Source organism: Fistularia commersonii, chromosome 17 (genome assembly GCF_037954325.1).
Source record: "Fistularia commersonii isolate RoL2024-O1a breed Wild chromosome 17, RoL_Fcom_v1.0, whole genome shotgun sequence".
Lineage (NCBI taxonomy): Eukaryota > Metazoa > Chordata > Actinopteri > Syngnathiformes > Fistulariidae > Fistularia > Fistularia commersonii.
This window is the reverse complement of record NC_141300.1, coordinates 13,598,240-13,620,560: the sequence shown is the minus strand read 5'-3', so window position 1 is coordinate 13,620,560 and position 22,321 is coordinate 13,598,240. Positions and strand designations below refer to the sequence as shown.

The following is a 22,321-nucleotide window of genomic DNA, read 5'->3' as shown; positions in this document are numbered from 1 at the left end:
AACCTTGGAACTGAACAGCATCCAACGCCGTCTGCGTTTATGTCTTCAGTCACACAAACTTAGATCACACAAGGAGTACCTTCTCTTGTCATGAAAGACTCTGGATCACATTCAGCCGTTCACACACACACACACACACACACACACACACACACACACATACACACCACCATGCAAGGTGCTTACCAAACCATTAGGAGCAACTCTGAGGGCAACCAAGGCTTTGAGTACACATTGACAAGACACACACACACGCACGCACGCACGCACGCACGCACGCACGCACGCACGCACGCACGCACGCACACACACACACACACAGATGAAGTTCTTTCTTCCACGTATTCAAGTGAAATTTGGGCAGCATTGATACAAAACACTTCATCCTCATTCTCACTGATGAAGCATAGCAAAAAATAATTATGAGAATACATAAATGAGAAAAAAAAGAATTAAAATTAAATTATAATGATTGCATGAATGCATTTCATGCTTTGCTTTATTAAATGAGACCAGGGGATGAATTTGCATTTGTTTTTATAATTAATATAAGAAAGATTTCTGGTTCAATAAGCTGAAATGGCCAGTTTTTAATCAAAGCAAGACACGTTTTTCCTTTCAAGCAAATGGCTTTATCCGGGAAAAGGATCCTGAACTTTTGCGAAAAGACCCTCTTGATCTCAGTCAGCTCCGGGGATTTAGACGACTTAAAAATACGATACAGCGTTATTGTGTATTGATGAGTTAAAGCGATTGTGGGAATCTGCTCTCACCACACACAGAGATCCATGGGTTGCCGTAGGATTCCATCCCACATGTGCAGAAGATAGACATATTCAAATCTTGTTTGCCTGTGGCGTGTCCACAGTGGGGAGAATTACACTGACCTAATTCACTTAGCCGGACCCCTCGGATGTGCGGTTGCAGGCCGGCTGAGCCGGAGTTTGATCCGGGGATCCGAGCCCTGGCAGTAACGCCGCCCCGCGCCTGTCACGGGCTCATCTCCTGGTGAGTTATTAATACGGCCGGAGTGGGGGGATGTCACGCACTGATTCTTGGAGCTTCGCGTCAAAAAAGGCGAGCTGAGCTGAACAGAAGGTCACCTTCTCCGTCGCCTCGCCGCCTCCCTCCACCGAGCGTATGCATGGCGGGCGGCGACCAACAGTACCGGGCGGCACTAAGTTTTCTGAGGGAAGAGGGCAACGCAAAAGGGCACTCGGGCACGCAGCCCTGGGAAGGTTGAAATCAAACCACCAACCATCCAATTGAATGGATGGCTGTTGCGCCAGCTGGGAAACAACCCCTCCAAGTTCCACTCATTTCCACCTAGTTGGACCCAAGCAGCTGCTTACACACTCGAAGCAAGCCCCGCTGCTATGACCACACACACTTCACTCATAAAACGTATGCAGATACTTGATGCGGGGTCTCCACGGACCTCCTGGATGTGTTTGGACTGTGGGAGGACATGGGGAGAACAGGGAGGCTCCACAAAGAAGGCCCCTCTCCTCCGACCCTCACTGCAAGATAGGGGGTTCTACCGAATGAACGAATCCATAAGGACCAGATATCATGTTCGTAACTGCGATGTTTGCTTCTGTGAACATCAGATCCTTGTTGTTCTGCTGTCTCTGGGTTTGCCTGACGACCAGAAACCAAACTGAGGCTCTGAACCCATGAGGTCTGTCTTAAAAGGAGATTAATTTTCACATGAGGAGAGAACGATGCTCCTTAATCTGCAGTGCTCCAGAGACGGGGCCTGTTGTGCTCCACTTAGATGTTAGCATGGCCGGGGCATCCTTCTCCAAACTCGTCTGATAGGTCAAAAAAGGAAATTAAAAAAATCCAAATCGAGCGCTCACTGCAACCAGTGGCGGGAGGTCCTGATGCCGCTCTTCGTCCAGACCTGTGGACCTTCGGGTTGGGGGGGTGAAGATGTCCTCCTGAAGTTCTTTCCGTTGACATGAAGATCGCAGCGTTTGTGGAGACGAGGTATCCAAAAATACCCGGCGCTGGTATTTTTATCCCCGATTCTGTTTGGGAGCTATTTCTGACAAAAGATTTGAGGCACTTGAAAGCAGCCGAGGAGCGTGGAGGTGTCGTCCATCAACTGGAGATGTTTGCGTTATTCAACTAAAAAAAAAAAAAAAACAAACCTAAGCGGAAGAAGAAGGAAGCCTGGCTGATAATCGGCTCCGAATTAAAGCGCTAAGCGGTCGTCACGACAACAAAGGATTTCATTTTCACTGTAACAGCAAATGTGTGTTCTCACACCTCCGGAACCTCTGCCTCTCATACTCAATCTGTCTCTCACACACACACATTTGCACATCTTTTCCCTCCATACTGTTCCGACACCTCGGGGAAGCGGCGGCCTCCCTGGCTCCTCCGCCGGCTCGCCCCGGGGAGCCGAGCAGCCGTTCGCTCCACACGCCCGCCTGCAGCCGCTGAGATATTTATCACATAATTACGTAGAGGTGGACGCGGCTCGGAGCTCATCTGCAGGTTTATCTTCAAGAGAGGATCCACGGCGAGGAGAGGATTCTCCCTCGGCGTATTCAGACAAACATTGAAAGGAGACTGAAAGGAGAAGAGGGTCCCTGGTTGGATTCCCACTGGGGGTCTCCAGGTGTGGAGTCTCCATGTTCTACCCATGTCTGCGTGCGGTTCCTCCACTTCTTCCCACAGTCCAAACAAACGCTTGAGGTTCAGTGAAGACCCTACATTGATTCGTGAATGAAGTAAGTTAGTTTGTTGAGATGCGTTGCAACTGATAAATATCTGGTAGAGAATAAATAGAAGCGATCCTGAGCTTCGCTCTGCACCCTCCTCAGCTCAGGTCCTTCAAACACTCTGCAGAACCAACCTGCCCACTGAACCGGCTGCACGGACAGCCCCAAATAAAACACACTCATCTCTTCTATCTGCGGCGAGGACGGCGCGAACGACACCCACGTGTCGGTCGGACAGTGAGCAGACCCAGGATCAGACCTCCAGACCTCCAGCGCCTCCTCCGTGCACTTTGCTGTCCCTAATAATGTGAGCATAAGAGGAAACCAGTGACAGCAAGAAGGTCTGTCTGGCGGCGGTGTCAGAACCCCGCTCCAGTGCTGCAGAGGAGTCTGACTAAAAGCAGCCTGGTAAAGTGTGTGTGTGTGTGTGTGTTGGCACGAAAAGCAAGAGAGCCCTTTCATTTCTTATTTTAACTCTGCGTGTGTGTGTGTGTGTGTGTGTGGCGAGTGGAGCAAAAAGAGCTGCTTCTAGATGATTCTTCAGCGGCCCAAAATGTGTCAGCAGCCCTCTGCGAGCACACCGGCCTGCGAGGAAGAGGAACGGCGGCGTGACGAAGGACGGCAGATGGAAAAAAAAAAGTCTCCTGGACGAGAGACTGTGTTAGGTAATGGTGTGAGGAGGAGGAGGAGGAGGAGGAGGAGGAGGTTCAATAAACAGATACAGTCGACTCATGCTTAAACGGATGGGGGGGAACCTGTCTGAGATACACACACGTTTCCATTTTCTCCCAAACACACAAACACACCCCGGCTCTGCCCGGCTCCGTCAGCAGCACGGCTCCATAATCCATCACGTTGATGCAACCCGTGGAAACAGCCAGACCCCCGGAGGAGCGGCCCAAAATAAACCGGGTCCGAGCGTTTGATTCCTGCCGCGGCCCCCGTCTCAGAGACAGGCCCCTGGAACGTTCTCACACACACACACACACACACACAACATAACCATGGACACCACTCTCTGATCCCATGTTCTCAACATACAAACACAAGCAGGTAAGTCTGTCTACACTGGTGTGTGTGTGTGTGTGTGGTGTGTGTGCTGAGAGAACTTCAGGACCGGACGCTTCCAGAGGTCGTGAATATCAGTCGGCGGGAGAACAACACACTGCAGAGACGATAAAACACCGCTCGGCCCCCACAGCACCGAGGATTAGTTTATAGCTTCCAATTCAGCACTTCAGTGTGTGTGAGTGTGTGTGTGTGTGTGTGTGTTGACAGGACCTGCAACAGGACCTGATCAATGAGGCTCCTTGGGTGATGATGAGCAGGTTTACTGGTGTCACTATGGGACTGATATGAACCCTAATTTCAGCATAAGCAGGCAGCAGCTCGTCTGTCTGTCTGTCTGTCTGTCTGCTTCCTCCCAGACTTCTCTGTCTGTCTGTCCATCCGTCTGTCTGCACAGCACGACTTTGCACCGCCTTGTGTGTGTGCAGGAAGCATCCACGTCCCTCCATAAACACATAACAACATCGCTCTATATGATGATGATGATGATGATGAGTATTGTAATGGAATGAGGAGTGGCGGGCCTCGCCTGCACACCGGGGCGGACACACCCCCTCCAGCCGGAGGGGACGCCGACCCCCCCACCCCCACCCCCGGCGAGCACCGACCCGTCTCGTCACGTCCCTCCCCCGGGCCGGGCAGGCCTCCGCCTCGGCGGGTCTCTTTGTCGCCGCTTCCCCCGCTCCCCGGCTCCCTCCTCCGGACTCACCTTGCCGGACGCACTTGAAGCGCACCGGGTCCTTGCAGTGCTTGATGACGGCCAGCACGTCCCGGCTGGTGAGCCCGGCCACCGGCATGTCGTTGACCTCCAGCAGCAGCTCGTCCTCGGCCAGCTTGCCGCTCTGGAGCAGCCCCCTGCCGGGCTTCACCTCCCCGAAGTAGGGGAACTGGCCGCTCTCCGCGCCGCCGCGCAGCTCGAAGCCCAGCTCGCCGTCCTTCCCGCGGCCGAGCACGGCTTCGTGGACTTTGTTGGTCCAGTGGTTCTTCTTCTTCAGGCTCTTCGACATGGTGAGAGGATCGACACCCGCACGGCTCCTAGCGCCTCATCCCGCCCCGCGGCCGCCGAGCGGCTTCACACCGCCCGCGGCTCCATCCTCCTCCTCCGCCGCCGCCTCCCCCGCCTCCGCCTCCGGGCGCCGGAGCTCGGCCGGCCCGCTGTCCCGCTCGGTCCGCGGAGAGCTGGCGGAGCGGAGCGGCGGCCGACGCGACGAACCCCCGCGGCCGAGCAGCAGTGGCGGCTGACCCGGATGTGAAAGCCGGAGGAGGAGAGGGACGGGCGGTTCTGGTTCGGAGGAGGGGCGTGGAGACGGTCGGGGGGGAGGGAAGGGGGGGGGGGGGGTCGCACCCTCTCCCGCTCCCACTCCCACTCCACGGCTGTGCACACACTGCGACACGGCCGTGGGAACGCCTCGGTCCGGGGGGGAAGAACCTCCGCCGGACCTGCACACTTCTACGTTAATGTCGTGTTCCAAGAAAAAAAAAAAAAAACCTTCAAGTTGACTCTGATATGACAAATATTTTGAAGTCCGCCTCCTTCTGAGTGGGCGCAAATATCAGTTTTACGACAAAATAACAATTTCCATCGAGGAAACATGAGAAATAATGTTGTAAATAAAACCTCCCGTTTGCCCCAACTGAATATATCGTCCCATTTTTTCCATGCAATGATGTAAACAGTGAAAACAGCCGCCGCTCGCACACGTCTACAGGGATTCTTCTTGTTCATCCATGTTCTGCTGCAGATCTCTTCCTCTGGTCTTCAACAAACAACGAGGAAAGGCCTTGGAATTCTGTTGCGCGAATAGAACCGCGGTTACGGTAATAGTAATGTGCAAAGGACCGTAGTGTACTGTGCGAAGCGCAAGACTGTTCTGGGAAAAACAATGAAAACCAGATATTTTCAGTCATTTGGAAGTGGACGGGGTGAGAAAGGAGGACACGAATCAATTGGGGTTTCGCTTTTGGGTTGCCGGCAGACACGACTGCCAGCGGGCCCACTTATCCAATATTTGTTTTGGTCCCGCGCACAGGTGTGGACCCAAAGGTTCGCTCCGGGTCCAATATTTGGTGTTGGAAAGGTGGGTTGAAATGGAAGCAGATGACAGAAAACGACACGACAAGCGAAAGGCGAATCGCAGCGAGCTCCGGGGGGCTTCGGGAAATCGACGTCGCAAATCGACGTTTAAAATGGAGCGCAAATTTTGGGGTTTTATTCGCATGAAGAGCAATCCAACGTCCGTTCGGGTGTTACTGTGAGTCAAAGGTCGCTGTCGTCCGTCTCCGTCCTCCGAAGCTCGGTAAAACGCTGTAAAAATGTTTTTCATCCGCCCGGATTGAGACGATCCAAGGAAGACTCCCGTCGAGGCTCCACCGAGTGAAACTAATCTCCCGCTTGCATTTTCCTCTCCAGCCCGGCTTTTTCAAGGCAGCGGGAGTAAAGTTTGATTCATTATTTATGTTCGAGTCAAGAGCGGCTCCTCCGGATCTACAGGGGACGACGGTCCCTTTTACCGCCACTCTCAGCAGGGCCTTCAAGAGTGTGTTTTGGTTGATACGCCGCCGCTTTTGTAATCCGAGTTTCCTCCCAACCAAACCTACACGGTCTCTGTGCATTTGCAAGCCTTGAATAATCCATGAACGGTAGTGGACTCCCACAGTGTCCTGACATGTAGGTCACACGGTACCGGGTGACATGAACGTCAAATTGTTGGTTGAGGACGACCAGAAGAAGAAAAAAAATACGTCTAGATCAGTGTTTCCCAACCACTGTGCCGCGGCACATTAGTGTGCCGTGAGAGATCATCAGGTGTGCCGTGGAAAAATGCCCACTTTCACCTGATTGGTCCGAAAATTATTTATCCAACGCAAATAATGTGTCTTCCCACGACTATGTGGGCAGCGCGCCCATTCGATGGCATCGGGTAGTGAATTAACCTGTGCATCTGTGTATCAGAGTGATTAGTGACGCTTTGCGTGATACATATTTAAGATAAAAAGTACTTGTATCTGCGTAAACAAACAGGCAGCATTGTTGAAAACTACCAAGAGGAGTGAGAAAGCAGTGAAAGCTGCTATAAAGTTGCTGAACTCATCTCTAAATCCAAACAGCCACACTCCGTAGCAAAACATTAATACTACCTGCCGGCAAAATCATTGTGGAAGACATGCTCGGCTCTGGCGTTGATAAAGAAATAGCCCGAGTTCTCTCAGATAATACCATTTTCAGACATATTGATGACATGTCTTCGGACATTGCAAAAAAGTGTTCTGGAAAAGTTGCACATCAGTGGGAAATTTGCATTGCATCTTGATGAATCTACAGATATTACATATATTAGATTTCACACTAAGTAAATTGAGACAACGGTTTCATTCTGATTCGTTAAAAAATGTTTTTGATATATTTATTTGGTGGTGTGCCATGTGATATTTCTGATGTAAAATATGTGCCGTGGCTCCAAAAAGGTTGGGAAACAGTGATCTAGATACCGTAGTTACGATAATAACCAAAGTGAGAGCATTGGAAACTCCTGCCGAGAACCGCTGGAAGCCAAACACATGCAGGAGCTTCAGTATCCAGCTGTGTGGATGAATGAATGTCCTGGTCATCCAGTGGAATCGACCGGAATTGAATGACAGTGAATGGTTGTACGTCTCTAGAAGTGGCCCTGTGATTGGTCCAGAGTGAACCCCACCTCTCACCAATGCTGGCAGGGATAGGCTCCGCCCCCTGTGACCCTGAGTGCAGGACAGAATGGCTGAGAGTCCATAACATCTGAATGTTGTTGTTGTCCAAAACTCCTCCTTTAGATGACGGTGCCTTCAAACACCATCAGAATTCCTTTTTTCGTGTTGGTTTGTGTCACACGTTCTTTAAAATGAATCTTGACCACCTGCTCGCTTCCACAGCTTAGCGGCTTCCAATGAACACCCAGCTACGACGCCATCGACCGTCAAAGCTGGCATCTAAATTCAAGCAAACCCTGAGGTTCTCCTCTGGACGGGATGTCGAGCGAGGAGCTCGCCACGACCGCCATTACGTCATATCATCTTCCCAGACGGGGAGGTGCTGAGCATCCCTGAGAGGCCTGCCAGCGACAGCAGGCATGGACGGTCTGCTCTCTCCACGCGGCTTATATGGATTTACCTCCCCGCCTCCCGCACCGAGCCTCAGCCCTACATCTGCTGCCGAGGAGCGATCAGGTGTTTGATCATAGCTGGAGAAGAAAGGACAGGTTGGTGGTGAGGGGGTCGCCTTGGCTTTCCACGCCCTCAACCTGTCCAGCTTGGAGGTTTTGGAGAAGGAGAGGGAGCGGCGGAGGATAAGCAGTAGCTTTTATCCACCTCCAGAGCTACAGGCATGGTGGAAGGAGGTCCTTCTTCATCTTCAGGGTGGAGGAGACCTGCACAGCAGCAGCAGTTAGGAAGACCAGGGTGTGCTGGACTGGAGCGCCAGTTTGAAAATCACTCTCAAATCTCTTTGGCACACACATAAACACACACACACACACACACACACACACACACACACACACACACACAAAGTTAATTAGACTGAATAGCTTAAGGGAATTAAATCATGTTGGCTTTTTCTTCGAGCTCACAGCGAGATTAAATTCTGCAGGACGCATGTGATCGCAAAACCCCTCCAAGATCTGGATCCTCCAGAAGGACCGAGGGCTCGGCTGGCTGGTGTCAGCGGGGTCGGTCGCAGTGGGAGGAGGGGGAGGAACCAAACCACCCGCAAGGCCATTTCACCCAGGAGATAAAACGCTGGGTTTTCAGTGGAGACTTGAAGCCCATGAATAGCAGACTTCCTCTTCTCTGGGTCTCCATAGTCGATCATCTGCCTCCATCTAACCCTCTCCTCTTCCCCCTCCATTCACAAACCCCCTCTCTGGTCTTCCTCTAGACCTCCTCCAACTTCAGCATCCTTCTATCCAGATCGTCATCATCCCTGTGCGACTTTATCTCCAGAACATCTAACATGTTCTGTCCCTTTGATGGATTCATTGCTGATCCTCTTCACCCTCCTCACTCCCGAAGAGGAACCTCCAACATCTCCATCTCTGTTGCCTCCAGCTTTGCCTCCTGTCTTCTCCTAAGTGCCTCCAAACCAGACACTAACCAGCACTTCACCTCCGTCTTCTCCACCTTTTCCTTTCTTGCACATGTTCCTCCACCCTCTCCATTGCTCTGGAATATCGAAACCTTCCACCTTCTCCACCTCCGACCTCAGTAGCCTCACCATTCTGCTGCAGAGAAAACTTCACACCCGCGTATAACACTGCCAATGTGTACGTATAACTCATATCTCAATAAAACATCACGCCTGGAGACACAGAGTGTTTGCGGTCCTTCGGGATCTCCACGGGCAGAAGATCAGGCTCCACGTCTGCATCAAACCCCGCGCATCATCAGATGATGCAGCTAAAGTCCAGGACATGAAATGAGCAGAAGCATTCGGGCGGCCGTGTTCTGCAGCGTCATTCTGAAACCCAATAAAAGCCTGATGTGATAAAGAGCCTCATTTTACGCTGCGGCGGGACAAAGACGGAGGGGGTCGTGTTCGGTGTGGGCCATGTGCTGGAGCCGAGCTTCCATTTCTCGTCGTGTGGGCGACGTGATTGGATTGCAGGCGCCGGCGCTGAAAAACAACCTCGTGTATAATTTAAATCCCAGATGTGGCCGAGGATGAAATCATAAAAGTGCTTTTCGGCGTGTTCTGCAGCGGGCCCACCCTTCAGGGGGAGGAGAGAGGAATGGAGCTGCATCTTGTGAAGAGGTGGAGAGGAGGCAGGATTATTGCATGAGACTGTTCCTTGGAGGGAAGGAACGCTTCGGAGCTCTCCTGCTGGAGCTGAGGCTCACAGTCTGACCTGCTGTCCACGCATTCACAACAGAGCTCCAGGCTGCGGCCCGCATCCAGGACGTAGACCCGCCCAAGACGCTGCTTCTTCTTCTTCTTCTTCTTCTTGGCATTGACTGGCGGATGCAGCAGCAACACCGCCACCTGTTGGTCCATCAGAGCGAAGAACAGAGATCTGAGGTGGACGATCATGTTTACTCACATCAGATGGAAAAGAGAGAGGTGAAGAGAGGCGTCTAGTTTGGAGGTGCAAGTTCCTCTTTTGGTGTTCGGAGGATGGAGAGGATCGGGAAGGAGTCCATCAGAGGGACAGCACATGTCAGATGTTCTGGAGATAAAGTCACACTGAGATGGTTTGGTCATGGACAGAGGGATGGAGAAGATCTGCAAAGAAGGATGCTGAGGTTGAAGCCGCTGGGAGGTCTGGAGGAAGACCTGAGACGAGGAAGAAGGCAAGAAGTTAGATGATGTGAGAGGAGAGGGTTGGGCAGAGGCAGATGATTGGCTGTGGAGTCCTGGAGAAGAACTTCTGGTTTGTTGCACCTCCTGTTTCATTCACATGGAGTCTTTGCATATTTTCACTGGACCACTAGATGATACGTTACCGTCATCACACTCCTTGGTAATCAGTGTCTAACTGCATAGGTTGTGTATGTGTTGTCAAAAACACTACTGGGGATTATTAGTTTTTCCCCCATACATGGACTGAAACAGAGTACACCAAGCTTAAATACTTTTGCTTCAGGCCTCGTCAACATGGCCTTTCTTCCTGGACTTCGTCTTTCCAAGAGGCTCCCGGTGGTTCAAACACATTTCCGGTTCATACGGGGCTTCTTTTCCCTCGTCCAGTGTGATCACCATCCTCTCCTCCACCTCCACCCCAAGAATAAATGCCATATCAGGGCTGTTTGATCTCCCTGGGAGGGATATGGGGATTAACATAATGACTAAATTGCACAACGGTTCCCCGAGGCAGAGGCCGCTCGGCAAAAGCCTCGCCGCCGTGCTCAGAGCTTCGATGGCGCGGCGTCTTGGAGACATGAGCCGGACACGTTTATGGAGGAGCTTGAGTTCTATTGCCCAGAACAATAAAAGTCCATCACAGCCGAGGGGAAAATCAGTGCTCTGTCTCGATGGGGATTAATTGGACCTAATGTTGGGGTTTTCCGGCAGACAGGAACAATCTATTAAGATCGACGATTAGATCGTTACGTGCAGTTTCTTCCTGCGGACACTGGAGAGCGCTGCTTGCTATGCAGTTCAGTAGCAGCTGGAGGAAAAGATGGAAGGCCTGGGAGGCTTTCAGTCAGAAGGTCTGTCCTCAGCCAGCAGGTCTGACTCAGCGGTCCAGCGGTGATGAGAGGAAACAAACCCATCTGAGAACGGATTCATTTTAAAAAGATAAATGATTTGTAAGAGAGTCAGTCTATTTGTTCACACGGTTTTATTCCGAATAATTGTTTTTCTAAAATATCTTTAATTCAAGGTGGGGCCGTCTGCCGTGACCATTCGGTCCAGACAGAAAGAAAATATAAAAATCGGTTACATTTACATTGTTGCGACTTTCTTACGATCTCCCCGGTTGACCCGTGACCGTCTCTCTGCCGGCTGAGTTTCGGGCGCACTCCCGACAGCAGCCGTCGAATACTCAAAACATTTCGTCCCAAAAAGAAGACAGCGGAAAAACAAAAGGGTTGCATAAGGTGCCGTGGTTTAACCACAGCAGCTCTTTTATTAGCAAAATGATGAAGATGTCCCCATCCAATGGAAACCGAGGGCTGGGCTGGGGGTCGGGTGGGGTGGGTGGGGGTGTAACTTGAAACCATCACAGATCGTGGTCTAGAGCCGAGCACTTCTACCCCGCCGCTGATCTCTGCGGTGAACACAGATCCCTGCCGTCCTACAGACTGCTACAAGGCCACCTTCGGCATCCTCTTTGCAAAGCTCGCCTTTCCTTCATCATGCAGTGGGGTCGGGGTTGGGGGTCGGGGTCGGGGTTGGGGGGGGGGGGGGAGCGGGGAGCCGACGTGCACGGATTAATTGGGGCGTGGCTTATTTTTGGTCCCTTAGAAAAATAAAAACTTTGAAGAGGATGACGAGTGGTGGAATTAAGTCCCTTTTTTTTTTTTTTTTTTTTTACACCGTGCATACATCCACTCATGCCCAATCACTCACACAGGCTTTTGGTCTCAGATACGACGACGACGACGACTCACACCGGCAGCACGCGTGCAAACCGCAGGTGTGTGTGTGTGTTTGGGGGGGGGGGGGGGGGGGGGTTTGCGTGGCGCTCTCACAGTGTGTCAGGGTGAATTGGTCTGTAGTGTGTCGCGCTGGATTCGTCCCGAGGAGGCAAAACGATGGCTGACGATAAAGAGAGGAAAAAAAAAAAAAAAAAAAGAAAAAAACGGACAGGGGCCCGTTGGTTAGAGCGGAACGCTAACAGCTAACATCTACGGCAACTTAAAAACACTGCAACTAAGGCATGCAAGGCACGAGCACTTACAAGCAAACCAAAGTGTTGAATCGTGGACAAAAAACATCAAGGCCCCCCCCTTTCAATATAAAAATTAAAAAAAAAATAATAAAATAAAATGATAGGTAAAACAAACACATTTTTAAAAATTGTGAAAAATCCCCGACCAGAGACAGTTGTACAAATATTTTACACAAAAATGTTTCTCTACACTCTGTCTTTAAAACTTTTAGAGATGAACATAAGTTAATAAGAGGTTAAAAGTGACATTCTAAGCAGCGTCTACGAAGTTTAGACTCCCCTTGAATTTAGTCACTCGCCAAGTCGACCACCGGCTGCCTGGAGAGACAGAGAGAGAGAGAGGAAGAACACGTAAGGGTCAGGATGAGAGGAGGAAACTACTGAGGTCACAGAGGATATCAGAAGTCCATAAGCGAAGGGAAAATTCTGAGTTGACCTCAAACCGCAGCCTCTTCTTGAGGAGCGGCTGCTCATCACATGTGAATTACACTGATTCAGTTATTCTAGGCATTTGAACAGCAGCACCCTGCGATATCCCCTCTGCGCCAGGGCCCGAGGACCCCACGGCGGCGGTGACCTACATCTCTGACTCTGGGTGTTAAACATATTTATGATCCACATATTTGTATGTACTGACAGGGCCGGACGTCTGCAGACGAGCGGCTTCTCGGACAGTCGCTTTCCCTTCGATCGGATTCACGATTCTATTAAGATGAAGCCGTGCGAAGGCCTGAAACCCATGCCAAGACCTGGATTTTTGTTTGGCAGCTTTTCAACCACCGCTGTCAGGGTGACATTTGGAAAGACGTGTCTGACAAGAGCCAAAATAATAGCGGGAGCCTTCAGGAATGGCTAAAAGCGGTAATAGGATACATTCTTAGAAAAAAGAAGGAATGTTCTGGTGAACGAAGAAACACCAAAACATTCTTTCCACGGCGAAGAAAAAAAAAAGCCCCTCGTGCCTCCGAGCCGAGGGAAGACGGTCCAGGAGGTTCAACGGGAGGAGCTTTTTCTCTGATCCCGAGACGTCTTTAGGAGACGTCTTTAGAAACAGAAAGGCCGCATCCGCCTCCGAAAGAACATTCCCAGACGCCTCTCACGCTCCGCATTAGGATTCCTCGGATGGACCAAAACCAGAGGAACCCGCAGAGGAATGACGGGAAGTATGAGGAGCGGAAGAGCCAAGAGGTTCCACATCATCAGTCAAACAAGGTGAGCGGAGTGCAACGCGACTAGCGAACGGGGTGGAACAGAGTTCAAAACGAAAAACGTCTTCCGGGAGCGGATGGATACAGATCCGAGCCAGGAGGTCAGACCGACTGGAGAACTTCGCCAGGAAACAGGAGCGAGAGGGCAGGAAGGCCCGGAAATGAGGAACGGTTCTAGCGGCCCAGGGGGCCAGCACAGATATTATCATTTTCTTTGTCTAAATCCTAAATGAGGGGTCAAAGCTGTCCAAACATGGGGCAGCGGCGGTTGTCCCATTACCTTCAGAAGAGGCCGCAGTCCTTCAGGTTGTTTTTGATGATGACGTCGGTGACGGCGTCGAACACGAACTGCACGTTCTTGGTGTCGGTGGCACAGGTGAAGTGGGTGTAGATCTCCTTGGTGTCCTTTCTCTTGTTCAGGTCCTCGAACTGACACTGGATGTAGGCGGCCGCTTCCTCGTAGGTGTTGGAGCCTGCGGGGACCAGAGAGGGTTCACTGAAAACAGCCTGACCTTTGCAACGACAGCTCGACGTAAACATCTTCCACTCAAGAATGGGGAGTTTGAAAATATGTCAACATCTTGCAGGGATCAGCGGAGAATCAGGACGTCCACACGGCCGAGCGGCAAAATCTTTGTGTCGGACCTAAAGAAGTCTGTGCCTCGGCTCGAAGGAGGTGTCATTGCTGAGGGTTTGTTTTTTCGGCGCTACGATGCATTCGGGGGTTTTGCCCCGCAGACCTCCAAACCCCATGTCTTTCTCACCTACGTATTCTGGGTAGCAGATTGTGAGAGGGCTCTTCTTGATCTTCTCTTCAAACAGGTCTTTCTTGTTGAGGAAGAGGATGATGGACGTGTCCGTGAACCACTTGTTGTTGCAGATGGAGTCGAAGAGTTTCATGCTCTCGTGCATTCGGTTCTGAAAACACAGCGGATCCGTGCTTAGAGGACTCAAAGGGTTCAAAAGGAAAGGGGACTCACGGAAACGAGGGCGCTCTCTTACCATCTCCTCGTCCTCGGCCAGCACCAGGTCATAGTCACTCAGAGCCACGCAGAAGATAATGGCGGTGACTCCCTCGAAGCAGTGGATCCACTTCTTCCTCTCGGACCTCTGTCCTCCCACATCGAACATCCTGCGCAGACCGCATGCAGATTGCAGCCATTTATCCTGCACGTGTAATCTCCTCAGTGTGATTGGGAGGAATATCAAGCCACACATGATGCAAAGGGATCTCCTCGCACCAACTATCTGGCAACTCTGTCAAATATAGCGGCTCCTGCAGCAGACTTTCATACTATCTGGGTGTGGCGCGGGCAGAAATCAGCTGCTGGACGGCTGAGGAGCGGAACTTTCCAGAGGCGAATACGCGAGAAGGAATCTTGGGAATCCTGGAGCTGTTTACGGCCAGGATTCACGAGCGGAGCGGCCGGGCTGCTTGTTTATTGATTGTTTCAATGACAGGATCGCTAAAACACTATTGTGCGGATTGATCCGGGAGGGGGAAAACTGCCCCGGTCGTTGGGATACAATGAATTACCAGACGGCCCATAATTACCGAGTTATGGTCTGTCGCCACTGGATGCACGGGAGGCCATGATGTGGCGCTCAAATGAAAATAAACCATCACCATTGATTAGCGTGGAGGTGATGGGCCGTGGCAGTTGTACCATGTGACCGAGCTGAAATAAAAGTGGCTGGCGATTAAACGCTGTAAATATGAACCTGGCTGATCTTTTTGCTGCGGATATGGAATAATCCTTGAACTTAGCCTCTCAAGTCAGAGACCAGGGTTTATGTCTTGTTGCAGAAAACACAACAGGGCTAGTAAAGCTTGTATCGATCTTCCCTTAATTATACAACTTGCAGTGAATTTTCTACCGACGCCCAACTGTCTTCTTTCAACAATGGCTCACACGATTATTCCAGGGAAGTGTAATCCTTAATCACAGCCTCGGTTCTTCTTCCCGTCAGGCACCGAATCCTTTTGCAATCGCCACTTTACGGTCTCGGACGGATTAGGAGGACAGATTATCGGTCTGAGACTTAAATAAGGGGAAACGGTGACGTAAATCAGGCCGAGTGACGGAGAGCGGGGTCGACGGCGGAGCTCACTTAAAATGCAGGTCCTTGAAAGTGAAGTGTGTTTCCACGATGCCAGTAGTTTTGACTCGGGTCCTCAAGACATCCTGCTGGGTGGGCACGTAAGCCCCGTGAGATATTCTGTCCAGGTCGTTCAGATAGCTATTCGGGAGAGGAAAACGTGGTTTCAGTCAATGCGGCGGCTCGATCTTTGCGGCGTGCCGGCGCGTCCCACTCACTATGCCGCGGAGTCGTTGAGCTGGTACTCCCGGGAGCGGCTGAAGCAGGCCTGGACTCCTCCGTCCTTCCACAGCCGCTGGATGACCCCGGCGAGTTCCCCCGTCATGAAGCCCTCCTCTGCCGAGCCGGCCAGCACGAACAGCTGCCGCGCATCGTCCTACCGAGACACGTCTCCCACAATTACAGCCCGAACAACTTTCACACAGATCCCAGGCACTTTATTCAGGAAGTTTGAGAATATCCACATTTCATCCGCTGCTGTGTAGACTGCAGTGTCTTTGCCGCCTACCAGCTGACGAAAAACCAACCAACCCAAAATATGTCAATTAAACTTGTCTATTATGGTAGTAACTGCAATCAGTGAAATTCTGCTGTAATCTTGACCACTTTTCTTATAATTGCACTTTTCACTGATTGCCAAGATTCCTGTTGAGAACTAATGAGGTGATTGTTGTGGGGGAATGACTGTCTGTTCGGAGTCCAAGCATCGCTGATGACGTAAAGAAAATCAGGCTTTAACTTATATATACACACTATGTACAAGACTCACTCTGGGATTAATTGGTCGTAATGACAAATTGCCAATTTCTTATGCAAAAGTGTTTTTTCAGAAATGTGTGCAAAGGAGCCTTCACTTTGGTGCAGCGACACATCTACTTAGTGTCCCTGGCCTCTCGCTCCAAGTAAGGGCTTCTTGGTATTACTCTGCCCAGCTCGCCATCTTTGCGGAGTGTCCCCGTGGCATGTGCACGTGAGGCCAAACAAAGAATGGTGTACGAGGAAAAGTACAAATGTGTTCAAGTAAGCTCACCATAATCCCAAGTCGCCTCCCCCCACTCTCAGTTCCACACACAAGCAAAGCGCCACCTGAGGCCGGACGCACAGCCTTGTTTAGTGTAAGCACCGGCGGTCGCGTTATGATTGGCTGTTGCTGCGCCGTCTCCGGTTTGAACGACCAATGAGAGCGTGATATGCCGACGTGGGGAAGCGGTTCGGGTGGAAGGGTGGCGTGATGGGATACGAGCAACCCCCTGAAAACAACCATTAATACCAGCTCCATTTGCTTGACTCACCGCTCTGGCCGAATCAGCAAAGTCAATCTTGAGGCGTCCCATCGCTCTGATGATGGCAATAATGGACTGGATGGTGTTGCTGTAGACGACCGCTTTGTACTGCTTACACTCCTCCTCTGAGTAGCCCGCCTCGTGAATGATCCTGTTTGCACAGACACGCCGCTAGTAAAGCCTCGCCGTGGATTTGCAAGTGAGACAAATTGAGGGATTTGTCGGCTCTTAATGCGCGAGGAGAAAACGCCGGAGCGTTGAAAGACAACACGGCGGCGACGTTTCTGGTCCCCGTGTTTTGTGAAATCATTGGTGTGTGAAATAAGTCAAGACTGGAGGGAAGTGGGTAACATCTTTTTCTAAATGAGGATCCGATTAAACACCGTTCACCGTGAAAAGAGCCATAAATAAAACCTGCTCGCCCAATTGCGGACAGCTGATCATAGAAGTTATTTGTATCTCACGGAATTGATAGTTTTCAAATTATTTCTTGAAAAAAAAAAAAAAAAAAAAAGGACATATTTGAGGTTTGAAAATGTCCAGATTTCAACAGCTGCTGTGTAGATTAGTGTCTCGGCTGCGGTGCGAACCAAACCTTCCTGCAACTTGACCGGGGTTTGGCAACTGCAATTCAATGCTAATAAATGAACTTTAAAAAATGAATGACCATGGCTAAATAAACATCCGTATCAATGGGCTGAGTCATATAAACAATGTAAAACAAAAGGGGAAGTGCAGATAAGACCGCCCTGGATGCCTCGTACTGGGACAACGTTGATGTCGGAGCTGTAACGGCGAATGGCACCAGATTTTACCGCAGCACATCAACATGTTGTGTACAAAGCCAAAAAAGTGCCCGCAAACGGACGATTATTTGTATAAACAGGATCCGCACAGACTTCGTTTCACTCGATGTGGTTCGGTCGTCACGTAGACTTACTTCATCTGTTTAACAATTGTACTCTTGCCCGACTCTCCAGCACCTGAAAGAGAGGAAAGAAAGATTATAATAGACATGATCCGGTCTCATTGTTCTAAAACCTATTCAAGTGATAAAGGCAATGCTGCCAAAAGAACTTGTCTGAATGTGGTCACACACAAACGCACGAGCCCCATGTTGTTCCCACAACAATGAGTGTCTAGATACAAGCAGCTGAAATGAGTTTCCTCTGCAGGGTGGCAGGGCTCAGCCAGACACCGGGCTCACACATCCTGCTGCAAATACATTGTTTTTCTTGAATTTTCCACATGGTCCGAGAGGCAGGGAATCACTTTGCTGTCCAAAAAACAATCCTGCATATGGTCATAACCATAGGAATCACCAACATGCTATGAAACTACAGTGAACTGAGCAGTAGTTGTGTAAATAGGACTACTATTTCCACTATTAATGCCAGGATCTTCACATGGTCTGCAGGGAACCTTAGGTGGGACTCCAAGATGCTCACGGGGAAGTGGATTCAGAGCATCTCGAGGAGAGACCTGCTCAGGCTTCCCCTCAAACCTGCTGGCCACCTTGCATTTGATCCGAAATGAGTGAGTCCGATGAAGGACCTTCAATGGCCCTGGCCTCAATTTTACACACGGGGTCGTCACAAAAACTGTACATTTTTCAACTAAATAAAACATGTGTATTTGTGTGGACAATTATTTGCCAATCTTAATACCTATGTATACACATTTGTCTTGTTTTTTTAATCTATTTGTTTTAGGATAACTAGGATCTAGCCGCTTATAGTTCCTTGTCAGTCTTCATGGGCTGATATGCAGATGACGGCCACAGGTCTGATTCAACTCCATGGACCAATAAACTTGAATTTACATTTTTTATGTTCAGAATCAAACACATGGCCATTCATATATCAGCGATACTGGAAATGCCCATAAAAATCTATGTAAATAAGCATACTTTGTTGCCTTTTATTGTAAAGTTCCTTCTTTCCAGAAATGTCTAATACCGGTTTTGAATACAGGAGTTTGCAGAACTGTTTTACAACGCATTCTGACAGTCCCCTCTTAAAATGAAATAGTGTAACTGTTTTATTGGAAGGATTGTCCCCAACGGTAAAACAACTGAGAAAAGGCCACCACTGGTGCATGGACCTGGATCGCTGCTTATATTGATCCTGGCCGGCATCAGAGGCAATTCCAAAACTGTCACCAGAAGGGGAACAGCTTTATCCCTGCTTCCCTTTCACGCTTACATTTATTTATTTACACCCCAAAAGAAACCAAAAACGGATGAAGTCACAGCACAACAGCAAGTCTTAACTTGGCTGATTTAATTCTGTGCCAACTGTGGAGTAGATTTAGAACAACAACAAAATAATTTGCTCTATTTTTTTCCCTACTCATCGCAATCCACTATACATAAGATTTGACACAAACCACAATCACACAGAAACATCAGCACCGAATTCACAGATATGTTTACAAACAACATCATCATCCTTGAGTGTATCACTGTCCACACAGCTAACGGATGCAGTGAAGAAGCGCCTTAGTCCCTTCTTAGTCAGGTCACAGTGCAATTGGATTAATCAACTCTATCCCCCCATTCAATGAGATTATACACGGCTAAAACATCCCTGGGTTACAACCTCGCGCTGCAGCGCTGTGGCTGCCCGATGCATCCTATGTACGCCATTTGATTTCTGTGGAGCCAAAATACAACACAAGTACACAAGTGCAGAAACTTGAAATCACAATTAGAAAATGTGACAAATAATATGGTAATGCAGCAGAGCGTAGGACCTTGGCCACCACAATTTGGGCGAATAACACAAGTGTTGAACGCAGAGACTTACATTTGCCTCTTCAGCTGCCTCTGAGATACAGCATGTTTTTAGCTGAGCACACAACATTTTAATTACCTAATCTCTGCAGAGACTCACGGCTCCCTGGTGAAGGGAACTGTTCATCAAATCATCGTCCCATACGAAGCTGCCAAACAACGCTGATTAAGAGCTGTATTGCCTCAAACATATGAACACACATTTTCCACAGAGACACACATTCAAACCCCGGTGACCCGGTGAGGACGGATAGCATGAAGCTTAGCGTTTATATAAGAAAAAATGAAATAGTAAGTAGTGGTAAGGCTCAAGATTAGCAAATGCACGTCGCTCTCAGGATAAGAGACTTTTTTTTTTCGGCAGCTTTATATTAAGAAACACCAAAAAACAAACAAACAAAAAATGCATCTATGAGCTACATTTGTGTGTGTGTGTAGTTCAAAAACAGCCATCATTTGAGGAAATTGCTCCACTAAAAACAGTAGTTTCAAGTCGGTATCATCTCGGATACTAGCCGGGCAGACAACAATGTACGAGTGTGGTGCCAGACACTGGCTGCTATTCCCTAGTTCGCGCGGTTATCTTCAGCTAATATTTGGGAAGAAACACCAATAAAACAGCGATGTGCACAGCGTGTAGGCTGTAATTTAAGGCGTGACTGAAGAACTAAACAAAAAAGTTCTGGTGTTTACTCTCTTCGTGATTTTGACACACACATTTAGTCATTTGGGAAACGGGTATCAGAAAATCTCCGGAAAGAATCAATAAAGTAATCAGCCCCTCGCTCTCTTGATAAATAAGACAGGCAATAAATTCACAATGAGATCTACATATCATAAAAATAGATATAAATATATATCCAGAGAGCATGAAATCAGGTCCCTCAAAATGATTGTTGCATAGACAGAGTGCCAGGCTGGCCAAAGTACAGTGTTTGAGGCTGGTGAAAACACGTCTGAGAATAACCACACGTCCCTGTCTGACCAGAGATTAGCTCAAAGATGATGAAGAATATTTTTGCATTGTGGCAACAGCTTGCAGACTGCATGGTCCAGGCAGACATCCAGTTAGTCCGCACTAGCTGTTTCTGTTGTGTGTACATAATTGCCAAAGATTTGCATTGCTGTCAGCTGGGCTGGACACGTTGCTACGCAACCCCCTCGTCTGCCTTTTTCTGACTGGGAGTCATTTGTGGTGGGCACCGTCGACCGGCAGTGGAAAGACTTGGGTGAACGTGGAGAAGTTTTCGAATGACAGGAGAAAATTCCACATGAAGCACTGAGATGCAGTTTCTTTAATAGGATGTAAATACGGAGATCATTTTGAAGAAATGAGTATTAGTGCAAAGTGTATTGTGGCCCACATATTAAAAAAACGTGTGGTGGGTACCTTGGCTTACCTTCCCTGCGATTTTTTCATGCATGAGTCCCTTCAGTTTTACTCATCCACTTGGAATTCAGTGGCAGCGACGTTGAATTTTCACAATCTCATTATTTCCTTCACACATTTGCCTGATCTATTTTCCTGAAAGGGGCTGGGAGACTGTTGACCACCTTATTCAAATGACCGGGCTAACACCCCCGCCCACCCCCACCGGACGACATTGCAGGGCTCAAAAAACCTCAATAGCTTGTGCTTTACCCAGACTTTGCTGATGTAAATGAGATACTTTCAGACGAGTTGAACTGCATAACTGGGATTTTCTCCAAATCCGTTACATCGATAATTGATTCCCGCAGACAGATTGGGACATGTGTGCCGAGCTCTGCAAATATTTGAACCAGATGAGAACAAATGGGCGAAAATAGTTCCTCACTCGTAGTAAAAGGCGAGAGCCTGCACGGATTAACGTGATCGTGAGGGAAGCCGAAAACACCCGCCGGCCTACGTGACGGTTTTCCGGACATTTCAGCGTTTTAAAGATAAAACTATGTGACGGTACATTGTTTAGCATTAACTCCCGGCTGGCTAGCTAATCCCAACTAGCTTGTACTAAGTAGCTAAGGGCTTAGCTAAATTAGCTTAACAGCTTCACGCCACGGATGGGCGGTAGCGGCTCGTCATAGTGAACACAAACGTGAACATTTAAGGATGACTATCTTATTCATCGTAATCTTACTCACGCCCAGACAAGGAAAGAGAGACAAATTACCCTAATTTGCTGGCAAATTACACAAGCACCCATGTAATGAGAAGTCTAAAATGTCTCCACTTGTTCCGCCGCTGTCGGAGTTAGGGTTAAAGTTAACGTTCAAGCCGGAGGGTTATCTCACGTTTCGGGGACCGATTGGGTAAAAACCCGCGTTAGCAGTGATTTCAATCATTTAAGATTTGGTCTTTCGGGGGTTCCAGCGACGGCCGAGCGGTGGAAAGGAAGGTCCCCGCTCCAGCAAATAGACCCCCCCCGCGCCGCCCTTCCATCTTTCCCCTCACCGAGCAGCAGCAGCTTCACCTCCCGGGCTGCCTTCTCGCCGTCGTCCCGGAGGTTGCGGTCGATCATCTTGCTCCGTTCCTGCGCCGCCTTGTCGTCTGTGCTCAGGGTACATCCCATCTTCGCCTCGACTGGTCTCCCCGAGTGGATTTAAGAAGCCGTAGAGCAGACAACAACTTGGTGTACGAGCGCTACAACACGCAGAAGCTACCGAGCTAGCATCCAGCAGGAGGGAGGGGGCAGTCCGAGTCCAACAGTTGGGATTCAAGCACGCCCTTGGCTCCGAACTCAAAACCCCCGACGGGAGATGTTTTCACCGCTGAGGCACCTGGCTCTTC

At 49.6% G+C, this 22,321-nt stretch overlaps 2 protein-coding genes across 10 annotated transcripts in view; both read right to left on the bottom strand.

Annotated features, from left to right (window-relative positions):
- Positions 1-4,807, bottom strand: part of magi2b (membrane associated guanylate kinase, WW and PDZ domain containing 2b) — a 58,684-nt gene extending 53,877 nt beyond the window's left edge. For all 8 annotated transcript variants that reach the window (XM_086162641.1, XM_086162644.1, XM_086162643.1 and 5 more), the window contains exon 1: positions 4,510-4,807. In XM_086162641.1, the coding sequence (XP_086018767.1) occupies positions 4,510-4,807 (298 nt within the window). The remainder of the gene's footprint in view (positions 1-4,509) is intronic.
- A 6,555-nt stretch (positions 4,808-11,362) lies between these two features.
- Positions 11,363-22,321, bottom strand: LOC147225252 (guanine nucleotide-binding protein G(i) subunit alpha-1). Of its 2 annotated transcripts, XM_086163051.1 has the most exons (9): positions 21,986-22,321; positions 17,698-17,740; positions 16,767-16,908; positions 15,693-15,850; positions 15,487-15,615; positions 14,377-14,506; positions 14,139-14,292; positions 13,655-13,847; positions 11,363-12,484 (listed from the first exon to the last, which is right to left on the bottom strand). In XM_086163051.1, the coding sequence occupies exons 1-8, from the start codon at positions 22,101-22,103 to the stop codon at positions 13,657-13,659; spliced, it is 1,065 nt and encodes a 354-aa protein (XP_086019177.1). In that variant the 5' UTR covers positions 22,104-22,321; the 3' UTR covers positions 11,363-12,484; positions 13,655-13,656. The 2 variants fall into 2 exon arrangements, with proteins under 2 accessions (XP_086019177.1, XP_086019176.1); XM_086163050.1 differs by having other exon boundaries at positions 11,787-12,484; positions 14,139-14,506; positions 21,986-22,239.